Consider the following 13,882-nt stretch of genomic DNA (forward strand, 5'->3'; position numbering starts at 1 on the left):
TTTGAAACTATTACACAACAGTGTAACAGCTAATTCATGTGCACACTTGATCCATGTAATACAAACAGCAGAAACACCACCCATAACCTATTAACAGAGACATAATGGCAAGTATACAGATTGCCCTTCATGCAGTATGGGCCCAGCAATGTAGGGCATATGCAGGGCCGGATTAAGGGAATGGAGGCCCCTAGGCTAAGGTGGCCTCCATTCCCCCACCCTGTGAGCCACCCGCCGGCCCCCACCCCAAGCACTTACCTCTTTCTGTTCTCCTGTCACCATAGTCCTTCCGCAGCACGCTGTAAGCTCCTTACTAAGGAGATCTTGTGGGAGTGAGACTCACGAGATCTCCTGAGTAAGGAGATTACCGAGCGACGCGCAAGGACTACAGTGACAAGCCCCAATCAATAATGCCACTGAGCAATGTCAAGGGCCACCTGGATGCCCGAGACCCCTGAGCTGTAGCCCAGTTAGATCTCAGGTTGATCCAGCCCTGGGTATAGGCCAGTGTTGGCTAACCTGTGACACTCCAGATGTTGTGAAGCTACAAGTCCCAGCATACCCTTCTATGACTGGATCACTGATAACTTCTGGTATAAATTTATTTAAAGGAAATAGTGCAGGGCGCTTATTTATATAATTGCACATGCACTTATTTTTTTATATTGTGTATATTTTGGTAAGGGAAATCTTTAATTTCTGAGACCAGACCAGAAATTTGTTTCTTGTTTAACCTTTCTAGAGGAGATGCATTATTTCTTAAGGTATATATCGGATACAATAAGCCTTTGTGGATGGAAAGCTTTTGTGTGTTGTGATGTGGGGAAGTGGCTTGTTTGGGGTTTGTACCTTTCTTTGGGAATGTGTATTCTGGACTGTCTGAAGAGGGGCCCCATGCTAACTAGATCTTTTGATGTGTGAAGGCAACATTGAAGGCAGGAACTTTTAATTAAGACTGGCTCCTAGATTCTCTGCATCTGAAAACCAGATGCAGGACATCACAGCATCTATAGAATTTCACAGATAAGTAAATATTGTTGGCTTTGCAATGCATGTAACTCCATGTTTGTGTAAACACATTGCATCCTGATTCTAAAAATAGCCTGTGTCCAAATCAGTATAAAAAGCACTGTCTTGTACACTGAAATGTTGTTCTTGTATAATCTGACATGATCACTGGTACCTTCAACCAGTGTGAGAGCAAATAAACATCACTTGCTTCAAAGACCTGCTTGAAAACATCTTCAATATGGCTGTATTCCTGTGACCTGCAGATTAGACCCTAAATCTAATCAGTTCTCCGGCTGTTTGAGGTTGGACCCAGCTTTTCTGGTACCGCCGCTCTGCTTGCTACCCTGCAGCTCTGGTCAGTATGATAGGCCAGGGGGGATCCATCCACAGCACCCTTGATCCATAGGAAGAGGTCAGGAGTACCAGCCCAGGTAAGCCAGTAACAGGGTACACTCGAAGCGTCAGTTACCCAGAAGAAACATGGTACTGGATGACGCTAAGGAGTCCATTGGTGGCAGCATTTGTAAGCCCCTCCTACTGCGGCAATAGGGCGCATTTGGGATAACGAAAGGGAACGGTGGCAAAGTAAGCCCAGCCAATTGCCAGCAGCGACAGACCGGGTGGCATAGCCGGTCTATCCTATCACACCTTCCAGCAATAAGGAGCTATATAGTGGCAAAGCATATTGGGACTTGTAGTCTCAACACCTGGAGTGTCACAGGTTAGCCAACTTTACTTAAGTTAAAAAGGTTATTTTTTTATGGCATTAAGATAAATTTAAAAAAAAAAACACAACAACTACATACCAATCATTACTACACTCCATCCATCCGCTTGGGTTGGCCTTGTTTGGGGAAGGGGTCTTAAACCAGGTGGTAGTGCCAAGATGCCTGGTTGACACATTTGTTGACTCACTGAATTAACAACATTAGGTATTTTCTCAATTCCACTTAAGACTAAAATTTAGCATTAGTTTAAATTAGCCTTCAAGTTATACCGAACTAAAAATAGTCTTTTCACAAAGCAACAAATAAAAAAAAAGAAAAAAGAAGGAGGTATAACCTGAGCAGTGAGGCCATACAGACATACCATTACCTTGATAAAATTTGCATTGATGTAATCAGATTCATGGGGAGGAATTTTCAGTGCAAGTTTCACTCTGCTGTGGTCAACTGTATAGGATATAAATATAAGTTAAATTCTTGATTAAAAGAAATAAAAGCAATATGCCATTACACACTCCTTATTGAATAGAGGAATTATAAACTAATTATGTTACATAAAGGAAGGTATTTAAATATTGAAACAAAAGTATGCTGATCATTACTTTAACAATGGGGTGAAAGAGGAATGCCACCGTAGAAATTGAAAGGGTTATAAAATTTTCAGCAAGAATATAAAAGGAAAGAATTGTATATAGTCTCCAGCGTTTGCCAAAATAAGAATTTGAATACACTGTATCCTTAACTGTGACTTGGAGTCAAATAAATAATTCCCCCTACCGTACCACAAAACTTTTCACTTATTCACATCTGCTGGGGTAGAAATGCAAAAATGTCAGGTCTCCAGGCACTCAATAGTAAAATCCACTGTGGTTTCACATTACTCACTATGGCTCCAAATATGTGGTATGTATCCATTCCTCAGCTCTCCACAGTCCTCGGGCTGAGTATGATATTCATGTAATGAGAACTATAGGTCCCAATAGCAACCTCATTTCAGCACACATCTTACAGGTCTGTTCATGTCATTTATATTCATTATTTCATGTTCTAAATCACCAAAAACACAGATGGGGCAAGGGTATGTTCATGAACACTTACATGGCAGAATATCTTTATATCTGTTCTTTTTAACATTTTCTTCTTTTTCTCCAGTGATTGTAGGGTAGATCTTTTCAGTTCTGTACTTTGTGGACAGTCTTCTTAACCTCTGAAAAAGGGGAAGAGAAAAGACATCACTCATTTGCCCAGTTCAGATGTAACTTAACCCATAGTGTCACTATGATACTAGCGGCTTGAATAATTACACAGGAACCTGCAATACCACACTGGGATATGAAAGCAACAAGATCAAAATACACTTCACTATCCAGCAGAAACAAAACTAGGAACATTTTATGCATAAATAGAACAAAACTGTATTTATAGGGGGGTATTCAATTGTTAGCGTTAACGCAAAAAAACGAGCGCTCAAAAAATATTACCGCTTATACGGTAATATTGCGTGCGAAAAGCGTTAATACGGTAGTTTACTCGCGGAATTCCAGCGGCAAGCTGAAATTCCGCGAGTAATTACCGTATTAACGCTAAGATTTTTTGAGCGCTCATTTGAGAGCGTTAACAATTGAATACCCCCTATAGTGTCTTTTTTAGTTATGTGAAATCTATAAGCCAAATAAAATGTTTAAAGCAGCTAAGTCTCAGTGTTTGTCTTTACCAGTTCCTAATAAATTGATAAGTTTTATGCTCAAGAACATATTTGTAAGGAGCCAAAAAACTCTGCAGCGCCAGACATGTTATACAAAACACAATCACACATAAAACAAAGACAGAGTAGAGAGGGAACCAATTGGGAGAACTTGCCATCTATATTGATAATTGCTGCCGAAAGTGTGTGTATGTAAAAGGTGCAATTTAAGGAGTCAAGGCAGTTTCACCTACAGAAATCATTTGTTAACCATCAACCCAATACAAGCCTAGAATCCAGAAATTAATTTTTAAGTGGAGTCACTACTTGCTACTGGCCTAACTTCACTTATTCAGTAAGTTGAGAACCAAGTCAAAAAAAAAACAAACATGACTGTTGCAGACATTTCAGAAATTAACAGTGCAATTTTTTGAAAAAAAAACATGGCACAAATATAATTGCAATACAAAAAAAAAAGTGCATATATCTTTCAACATGCCTTTATTGCAAATTCTGCTCCAGTGTATTTTTAGCCATATAATATTTAAGTGCAATGAAATCTGTAACAGGGGCATGGCTTGCCATGAAGACAGGTATAATGTTGACATGCTGAGCGTGCAGCGGGCCGCTCTATACACTTGGGAGCCTGACTTCAAACTTTTGACATTGGTAGACGTAAAAAGCATAGAGATAACCCTTTCCTTATACGCCTAATCTCAGATGATGAGAAAGCATTTACAAATCTGAGCAAGTTTACTTTGTAATTTGTCAAAGAATCACTGCAAAAAAAGCAGGTATCATAGATGAATGTGCTGCCACACTTTCTCTTCCTGTTCCAAATATGCCCCATGAAAGTGAACTCCACCTTACTGGAAGCAGGACTCTGTTCCTGGATGAATGGTTGAAAGCAGTAGACTACTTAAGATTCTATGAGGAGCTCACCTATTCCAATAGAGAAGCTTACAACAAATTTGATCAGATGTGGACCATGTGGCTGGACTATCATTACACACAGATTTTTGTCTATATTAAGTTTTGAACTATGCAGAGCTAGAACTAACTGCAGCCAATCAGATCAGAATACTCACAATGGCACATATTTCATGAATTGCGTGCTCTGATCTTGTGGGAGGTTATAAAATGTCCACTTTTCTGAGAAGTGAGGACAAAACTGCATGTGATGGGGCTGTATGATACTTTCAGCAGTGGAATGTAGGCAAACAGAAAGCTATTGAGTTTGATAGTTGAAGGAGCTGAGTCTCAAATGTGCAGATAGAGAACTAATATGGTGCCAAAGTCATTTCTATAGGGGCAGATTGAATAGCCGTCAATGTGGTTCGCGGACATCGCTGCAAAGCCCAGCTGTACAAATTGACGCCAAATACGGTAGGAATCTCCACCGATTTTTCCCCTCGCACCTCAAGTACAAGTGGGCTAGAGTGCATGAATATATACTGTACTATACACAAACATTGCCCCCCACCCCCTCTCTCCCACTAGTATTTCCTTTAACATAGCGAGTACTTATTTACAAAACAAACATCTGGGCAGTAAAAAACAATAAAAAAAATAATAGTGCAATTATGCTACGAAAAGCACAAAAATGCAGAATCAGAGCCCACAGTGATAAAGCCATGTTCCACTAAGTAAAGGCGCAAAGCAGCAGTTTGGTATTATTTAGGTCAGTAACAATATGGAAAATTATTATCCAATGGGAGAATTACAATATTGCAACATTTCTGTTTATTAACCATTGCGAAGATTGTAGTACTGGAGTTTTAGATTAATAAATAAAATGAAAAGATGTGCATTTAAGCATTTAAAAACAACCACAAATAGTAAAGGAAAGTACACAAGGGCACATACAATGATACCACATACACTTAAAATGCATGAAATAAAATCTAATCACACGGACTCTATGGGCTTATGCAATAAGCATGCACACAGAACTTTGGAATCCATTTCAGTGCAGTTTTCATCCATTTGGATGCACACTTTCGAAAGCATAAACTAAATGCAATGGAATGCACCTTGACAAACTGATTCACAGTTTTTGTTTGGACATCTTTTTTCAGATCCATTCAAATGTATAACATTTAAATATGCATGCAGAGGTAATTTTCAAGGTGATCTTGCAGGGTCGACAACCTGACATCAATTTACAAATATGCTCAAAAGACCATGAAAAAAAAAAAAAAAATAACCTCAATAATAACCAGACAGTCTGCCATTTCATAAACCGTACTGGATGTTTCACAACTATAGAATACAGTACTCTTTTGCATATTTTGTGTCTGCAATGCAAAATGATGGTGCATTAGTGTTCTAAAGTTGCTTTACTCACTAAAGCCAATTCAATAAAGTAAATATTCTGTCCCCCCCTCCCTAATTAAATGTTATCACTACTGGCATTGTGCCATTACAGTCTGGTTATTTCACTTTCTCCAACAGAACAAGAAACATTCAACTTTGTTTGGAAGTAACCTATAAAAATTCAAAAAAATATTAAAAATAAATTCACATATTGCACCATGTTTTACAAACACTCAGTAGTGAGCTTTACAATTTGCATATGAAAGTAAATATATTAACAGTTTAAGCATAAAGAGCAAAGCTGCTCATTTCCACTGCTATCCTATTAAAGGTCTGTCTACTGAGTAACACTGAGGTCACATTATTATTGTAGCAGTGAAGGGCGTCAGCTGAAACATCCAGTGCAGTACTTCTGGAAAACAGAATGTCCGGCAAGGCAAAAGCCAATACTGCTTACTCACAGATGAGACTAGTGACAAGCTTTTACCATATATGGCAGAAAGGATGTGACTGTCAGTGGAACAATTGAGAGCAGCAAAAGAAAAGAAAAAAAAAAGAAAAATAGAAAAAAAAACAAAAGATACTTCCTGCTTTCATATTGGTTAAAAATCAACACCATCCTCTAATCTTACAAGCCTTTTCTGTGGTAATCTTAAAAATAATTGTACAATTTTCAATGGTGTGCCAAAAAAGCCACCATATTAATGCTAAGCAATCAAACTCATAACTCACTGAAAAACAAAAACAAAGCATACATAAATAAGCATAGCAAATTAAAGCAGTACACCAGGGTAAGGGTGAATAATTCATCCTATTCAGGTCAACATTATTGGAGATCAAGGAACAGCAATTTTTTCTTGGGACTTGGTTTGTCTCACAGCCCAAACAAAAACGGAGACTGTGTGACACTGTGGGGGACAATTACTATTGGGTTCCCTTTAATATATTTATATATTATGCTCAAACTTACATATTTACCAATACAAACATGGCACTAGCAAGGACACAGCAAAGGCTATGATGTTAAATATTGTTAATATTTAGTTTGCTCTGTAATACACCATGCTATGCAGCTTTGGCACAATCTGGTCCATTCTGTGTTAGAATGTCCAATTCTTGGCTCTGGCAGGCTATGTAAGATTCCAATGCTAATCAGCTTTTGATTTCATCGAATGTGAGAGCAGATACCATTTAGGGCCGGTATTGGATGCATTGTTGCAATGGATTATGCAAGTTATAGTTTATTGACACAATCATTGCACACATTGCTGTGAAAGGACTGTAGGGCACCGTTCCCATATTAGAATTGCATTTTCAAAATAATATTGGTAATGGAACCCTCAGAAGAAACAAAAAAAATAAAAATAAAGTTACAAAATACTTGTAATTAATAAAAGATAAGCTTGAAAAATAGATTTAATTGACATTTCAGTTATATTTAAGAGTTGTGAAATCAGCAGAACAATTCACACCATTTCCAACAAAAAAAAATTCTACAATAGTCACCCACGCACTAACCAGAGGAAAACCTCAAGACAAACAAACACCAAGAGCACAGTTTAGAATAATATATATATATATACATATACATATATATATATATACACATATATATATATATATATATATATATATATATATATATACACACATATATATACACACACACACACGTAATCTATCTATCGTGAAACTAGTAAGTGAGTTGCTTCATTATTATGGTCAGTTTGAGCGCACATGTGATAATTTAAAGCCAATGTACTGAGAGATGAAAGTTTGATGTTACTGTAGGATTCTCAGGCGCACACTGAGTTAGTGCATGGGCCACTTCCTATAAATAAAGCTCATGCGTATTCATAGTTGCCCAGAATATAGACAACTTAATTTTCAAATTTTTTACATTTTCACTTATTAGAGAATCTTTACAGTGCTTTTTTTACATAACACAAATCATATTTTAGATATAGCGCTTTATAATGAGGGCCAATATAACCCTTTTGAAAAAGCTTTCATTTTTACTGTTGAAATACACAAGCATGTTTTAACATGTGACATGAACTTGAAGGGGAACTCCACCTTCATAAAATGGAATTGCCCAAGCAGTTCAGCATTTTTTGCTGCCCATCATATTAAAAAAAAATATATATATATAAGCATATTTCTGTGCAATTGGTACAACTGTATCTTTGCATAGATCTGCCGTCATATCTAAGGGCAACAAAAACCAGACACCTTTCTAGCGAATACATTTTTCTGAAGGGGGAGCTCCCCTTTAAAAGTCAGTGACCATGGTACAGGACAATATATAAATAAATCTTCATGATGAAGAGGATTTATGATACTATCAAGAAGCAATCATGATTTTAAAAGACACAAGCAGTAGTAGAACTCCAGCTGTACTAGAATACAGTGTATTCTGTAAACTGGGTAACAATTATTGATGTTACCTGTTAGTTCAGACCCTTTTCTATTGCTGGAGCATGTGCAGAATGAACATTTTAACAAAATAAATAACAATTCTCATCAATTTAGTCTGAGTTCAGAGGAATAAAAAAAATAAGTGGGAACTGTAAGAGCATACACTTGAGATGCTTGTCTCTGACAACCTGGTACAGTATGGCAGGAGAAAAGTGCACAGAACACCAGTGCAGAAGACATTTACAAGTCACAGATGCTTGTACAGGCATGTGCATCATGATGCGTATAGATGTATAAAAAGTGTAGGACAGGAAAGGTTCATTTTGCATTTAATTTTTGCCACAATGATTATTGAACACCAACTTAAAAAAAGAACCATCATATATAGCTCTATAGCTTTTGGTTTTTACATTACAATAGCTTATAAAAGGACTTGACAGTTGACCTCAAATTAAGTAGTTCACCAATTGCCAAGTTAGAGACTGTACCTTATAGTCAAGAGATGCCAAACATCATAAATAGTTTATAGAGGAATATTGCAGCCACAAAAACAACTATATTAAAATTCATATAACCAATGAGCAGCCACCAAGGAACCTTGAACCACTGACTCATCAATTAGAGATTACACCAACTTGACCCATGTTCAAAAAAAAAAAAAAAAAAAAAAAAAAAGGGGGGAAAAAATCCTTACACTTCTAACCACAAGCTCTATGGTGCACGCACAACCATCCCCAGCACTTATATAAATTACAGGTACAAAAAAATAAATTACAAATAATTACAAATGTATTGTGACATTCTAGGTCTGTACCAAAATACAACCCAAACATATAATACATATTGTAAATTAAAAAATAAAAAAGTATAAAAATAAAAAAAGGGAAGAGAAAGGCTAGGACGGGGCTGTCCGATATGTCAAAGTGCCTCAATTGTGTATTAGTCAAATAAATAGGCTCATCAATATTGCAACAGGATGGACCACCTATGCCACCCTGTCTGTTGTTGCTGGGAACCAGCTGGGCTTACTTTGCCACCGTTCCCTTTTGTTATCCCAAATGCACCTTCTTGCCGCAGCAGGAGGGGCTTACAAAGGCTGCCGCCACTGGACTCCTACCCAGCATCCAGAACCGGGTTTGTTCTGGGTAACTGACGCTGCTGACTACTCCTGACCTCTTACTATGGATCAGGGAAGCTGTGCATGGATCCCCCCTGGCCTACCACACTGATCAAGGCTGTATGGGTAGCAGGCAGAGCGGTGGTAGCGGAAAGCTTGGGTCCAAACCTCAGAAACAGCCGGAGAACAGATTAGATTTAGGGTCTAATCTGCAGGTCACAGGAGTACAGCAATACTAAAGAGGTTTTCAAGCAGGTCTTTAAAGCAAGTGACGTTCATTTGCTCTCACACTGATTGGAGGTACCAGTGATCAGGTCAGATTAAAAAAATCAGAAGAAAAAGTTTCCACTACAAGCTAGTGCCTTTTATAGAGTTCAGACAAAGGCTGCTTTTAGCAGCAGGATATTACCTGTTTACACAAACATGGATTTACATGCATTGCAAAGCCAATAATATTTACACTTGGCTATGAAATTCTTAAAAACCTTGCTGTGATATCCTGCATCTTATTTCAGAGGCAAGATACATACTAGCAAGTCAAAAGGTCTAACTGACATGAATACTTTATTCAGACAGTCGCCGAATACACTTTCCCACAGAACAACACAAACCCAAACAAGCCAATCCCCCACATCACAATACACCAAAGGCTTTGTAAACAAAGGCTCATTGTATCAGATATATACAGACATAATGCGTTTCCTCTAGAAAGGCTAAACAAAACACACATTTTCTACCCTGGTCTCAGAAATAACGATTTTCTATCTCAAAATATAGACAATATCAAAAATAAGTGCATGTGCGATTATATAAATAAGCGCACTGCGCTATTGCCTTTAAATAAATTCATACCATAAGTTATTTATGAGTGATCCAGTCACAAATATCATGATTTTAATTTTTTTTAAAGGGCATAAGTTACTACCATATAAATATAAGATACCTTGTAGAATCATCCAGGGATCCAGATGGAATGAAAACCAGTAGACAAAGTATCCTGCACCACTGCCAGCAGCCTTTCCTTATTAGTCATCTTGCAGAGGTAAACCTCTACCACTGGAAATGTCGATCTAGCTATACAGCATCTTATTAATAACCAAACAATTAAAGTGATTTCTTTGGGTACATTAAGTGAAGAAGGGAGACAGACTAAGCAAGTCATCAGTCTACACACTGGGAGATAAGACTTCTAAGTAATGCACTTAGAAGGTAGAACAATTCTTTCCATAGAGGCATGAGGAAGGAACAAGTTCATATATGTAGATCACCTGCAGAGTATACATATGTTTAAAGAGGATGGGAATAGAGTACCATCACATTGCTACTTTATAGCCATTGTCTTTCATGGTAGTAATAATAATGGATGTTTTGGCTTAAGTCTCAACTACAGTGTCCATTGATTAGTTTCTAGCTTCTGATCCAGTTCATTATCTTATCAAACCTTTTGTAATGAGGTGTACCATATAGCATGCGTATAGGATAAGATAAATAACAGAGGGCTTCTTTTGGAGTAGGGTGCACAGTTTTTCAAAGTGAGTTAATCATCATGCAAAATGTACTGCTTGAACACATGCCGTATTTGGCAAAATATAAATAATATCTTGTAATTCTAGCCAATGTGGAATTCAAATCATTTTAGTCAATAACATGGTCTTTCTTATTGAAACCAAGTTAGCTTTGCTAAAGCCTTGTGCTATCCATTGTACTTTTCTATGACACACCAGGTGGGACAGAAGGCTTGTGTATAAGTGGTGTCATGGGCGAGAGGTTTTAAGTGAGGCAGTTTATGATTTTGATAGGAGTATTAAGTGGGACAGACATTAAGGAGTCTGTAGACACTAACAGGCAATGGAAGCCACAGAATCTGTGTTGAGTCTAGTCAGGAACAGGACAGAAGCAGTGAAGGACTGAGAAGTTACACTGCATGCCAGCACGTTTAGACTTTGTACTAGGTTTCCTTGGCACCCCCTGACTCAGATGCTGGACATTCATTAGCATTGTGAGGGCTGGACTAATTGGCTGTTTGGGACTGGTTCTGGTGGATTTATTACACTCTGTCATTCAATAGCGTTTAGTACCATGAAGTTTGTGCTCTATATGATTCAAGTCTTCTTGCGTTTCAACCTTGTTAGCAATTTTTTTTTCTTCTTCAAAATAGTTTATTTTTTCATTTATGAATTCAGCCTTTTGAGGGGACTAGGAATTGACAATTGGGGGAAGTGATGGATGACAAATGGTCATCTGCAAATAAACCTATATTCACCATCTCTTACTCATGTGATAAATATATGGCACTTGCTACATCTAGAATGAGCAAAAAAAAAAAAATCACAGGAGTCTGGGCGCATCCCTGGCAGGTGCCGTTAGGTACTGTAAAAGAGGAGAAAATATATCAATCTCACGGTTCCACCCAAATACACGATAAAACGTCCGATTTCGCATTAGTGTGTGTGCTCCCACGATCATGTTTTATCGACCCAAAGCATACAGTGTTTGATTTTATAAACGGACTAAAGATTTCTATAAACGTTGTTGGGCAAATTCCGCAGTGTCTATGGACTCACAACCAGCAGTATAGGCAGATCTTTATAGAGTGTATACAGAGTCACTATCTTTTCAGCAAACTTATAAGATGAAGAGCACAGATCAGAAAGTAAATTTGCAAGTGTGTACGCATGAATCGACATGCTGATCAGGACTTTCAGTAGTAGGTAAAATCGTTAAAGACATTGCATCAGAAGAAATTTGTTGATTTTATATATTAGAATAGAAAGTATTAAAATATACTGCACTGTTTTGGTGATTTGAAGGGACTCCCACTACCAGTCAAGAACTGGACCTTAAAATTCTCAAGTGTTGGCATATAAAAATATTTTATCTACCTCTTGGTACTTCATCATTATCAAGTCACCGGACTGTTAGATTTCAGACTCTGATGTATGATCAAACCAAGTATGGCTATGGTGGTTCAATATTGGCTGGTGCTTGTTGATCGATTTCAGAAAATGGTACATAAGTCTTACACCTAATAATGCCAAATCTGGTGTGGCTCCAAACCTTATACTTACCAATCTGTTTTATGCATTTATAGCAAATATAAAATATACTTTTTCTAATGAATATAAATTTGAGCTCATTGCTGGTTAATGACCTCATTTGTGTTACCTATCGATACAGCATATGTTTTGGCACAATATATCAATCACTAAAATTATGAAATGTTAGTCTGCTTGTAACTTGATAAGCAGATGGATGGTTGTTTTATAAGCTATACATCGTACATATGTAACCTTGTTGCAAAAAAAAAAAAACACATTTTTCAAAATAACTTAATAAATTAGTTATTTACATGTTTGGGATATTAATTTATGTAAACAGGACACATGACATTGCAAAACACACATGTTCAAGCAGTTCCTTAAAGTTTTGTAATTGAGGAAATGCAGTGGACACTATCAAGGCTTTAACAGCAGTTATTTCTTACATAAGCCCTTTCACTTCCCTTCTTAAAAGATAACTGTTCTAACACTTTTCAAAAGCGCTTTATTACTTTTAATAGAACTTTTAAACATTGCTAGCACATGGAGGAGACAGAGTGAATGCAGCATCTCAAAAGTTTTATATATAGACTCCCATGTTAAATGGAAAAACTACATAAGACGAGAAGTTTTTTGCATGCAGTTTCGTAGTACATCTGAATATAACAAAATCACATACCCTATAAATATTCAGTCTGTGGTTTAAGGAGCATTACGATTGTAACCACTCTCTAATTGTTAGAGCGAGGCAGTAATCAAGCCAGATTTTTTGAGCAGCCACTCTCCTGTATACCATTGGTCATACTGGCAGAATCAAATTAGTTTAATGTCTGCAGTGTAAAAGAATAATGTGGCACAGCGGTTAGCATTGCTGCCTCAGCTCTGGGGCCATGACTTCAATTCTGAACAGGACACCCATCTGTGTGGCATTTACATGTTTTCTCCATGTTTATGTGGGTTTGTTCAGGGTGCTCCAGATTCCTTCCATAGTCCAAAGACATACTGGCAGGTTAAATGGCTTCTGACGTAAGCATGTGTGATCGTGAATTTAGGTTGTAAACTCAAACTGGCTGCAGACTCAATATTCTCTTGAAAACAGTGTGTTATATACTAACAAAGATAAATGACTAATAATTGCTTAGCTAAAATTGTTTTGTTCAAGCCTGTACAAAAATGGTCATGGTTTCAATAAAATAATGTAAGCTAGCACTTCATTATTCCTTTGCTGTATTGTTAAAGGCAAAAGAAGATTTTTGTTATTGAAACCTTAATACAAAAAAAAGGAGAAATACCCAGACCATTTTCATTCAGCAACATTTCAATTTAATTAGATACTATCATCATCATCATTTATTTATATAGCGCCACTAATTCCGCAGCGCTGTACAGAGAACTCATTCACATCAGTTCCTGCCCCAATGGAGCTTACAGTCTAAATTCCCTAATATATGCACACACTCGCACACAGACAGACAAAGAGGGAGACAGACAGACAGACAGAGACAGACTAGGGTCAATTTTTGATAGCAGCAAATTAACCTACGAGTATGTTTTTGGAGTATGGGAAGAAACC

The 13,882-nt window shown here is 37.3% G+C and overlaps 1 protein-coding gene across 1 annotated transcript in view; it reads right to left on the reverse strand.

The window, feature by feature from the left end:
• PTPN12 (protein tyrosine phosphatase non-receptor type 12) overlaps window positions 1-13,882 on the reverse strand; it is a 68,596-nt gene that overhangs the window by 33,474 nt on the left and 21,240 nt on the right. Inside the window, exons 2-3 of the mRNA XM_075208728.1 lie at window positions 2,835-2,943; window positions 2,107-2,183 (exon numbers count right to left, since the gene is read on the reverse strand). Of these exons, the coding sequence (XP_075064829.1) occupies window positions 2,107-2,183; window positions 2,835-2,943 (186 nt within the window). The remainder of the gene's footprint in view (window positions 1-2,106; window positions 2,184-2,834; window positions 2,944-13,882) is intronic.

This window comes from Mixophyes fleayi, chromosome 4, assembly GCF_038048845.1.
Source record: "Mixophyes fleayi isolate aMixFle1 chromosome 4, aMixFle1.hap1, whole genome shotgun sequence".
In the NCBI taxonomy this organism is placed as follows: Eukaryota; Metazoa; Chordata; class Amphibia; order Anura; family Limnodynastidae; genus Mixophyes; species Mixophyes fleayi.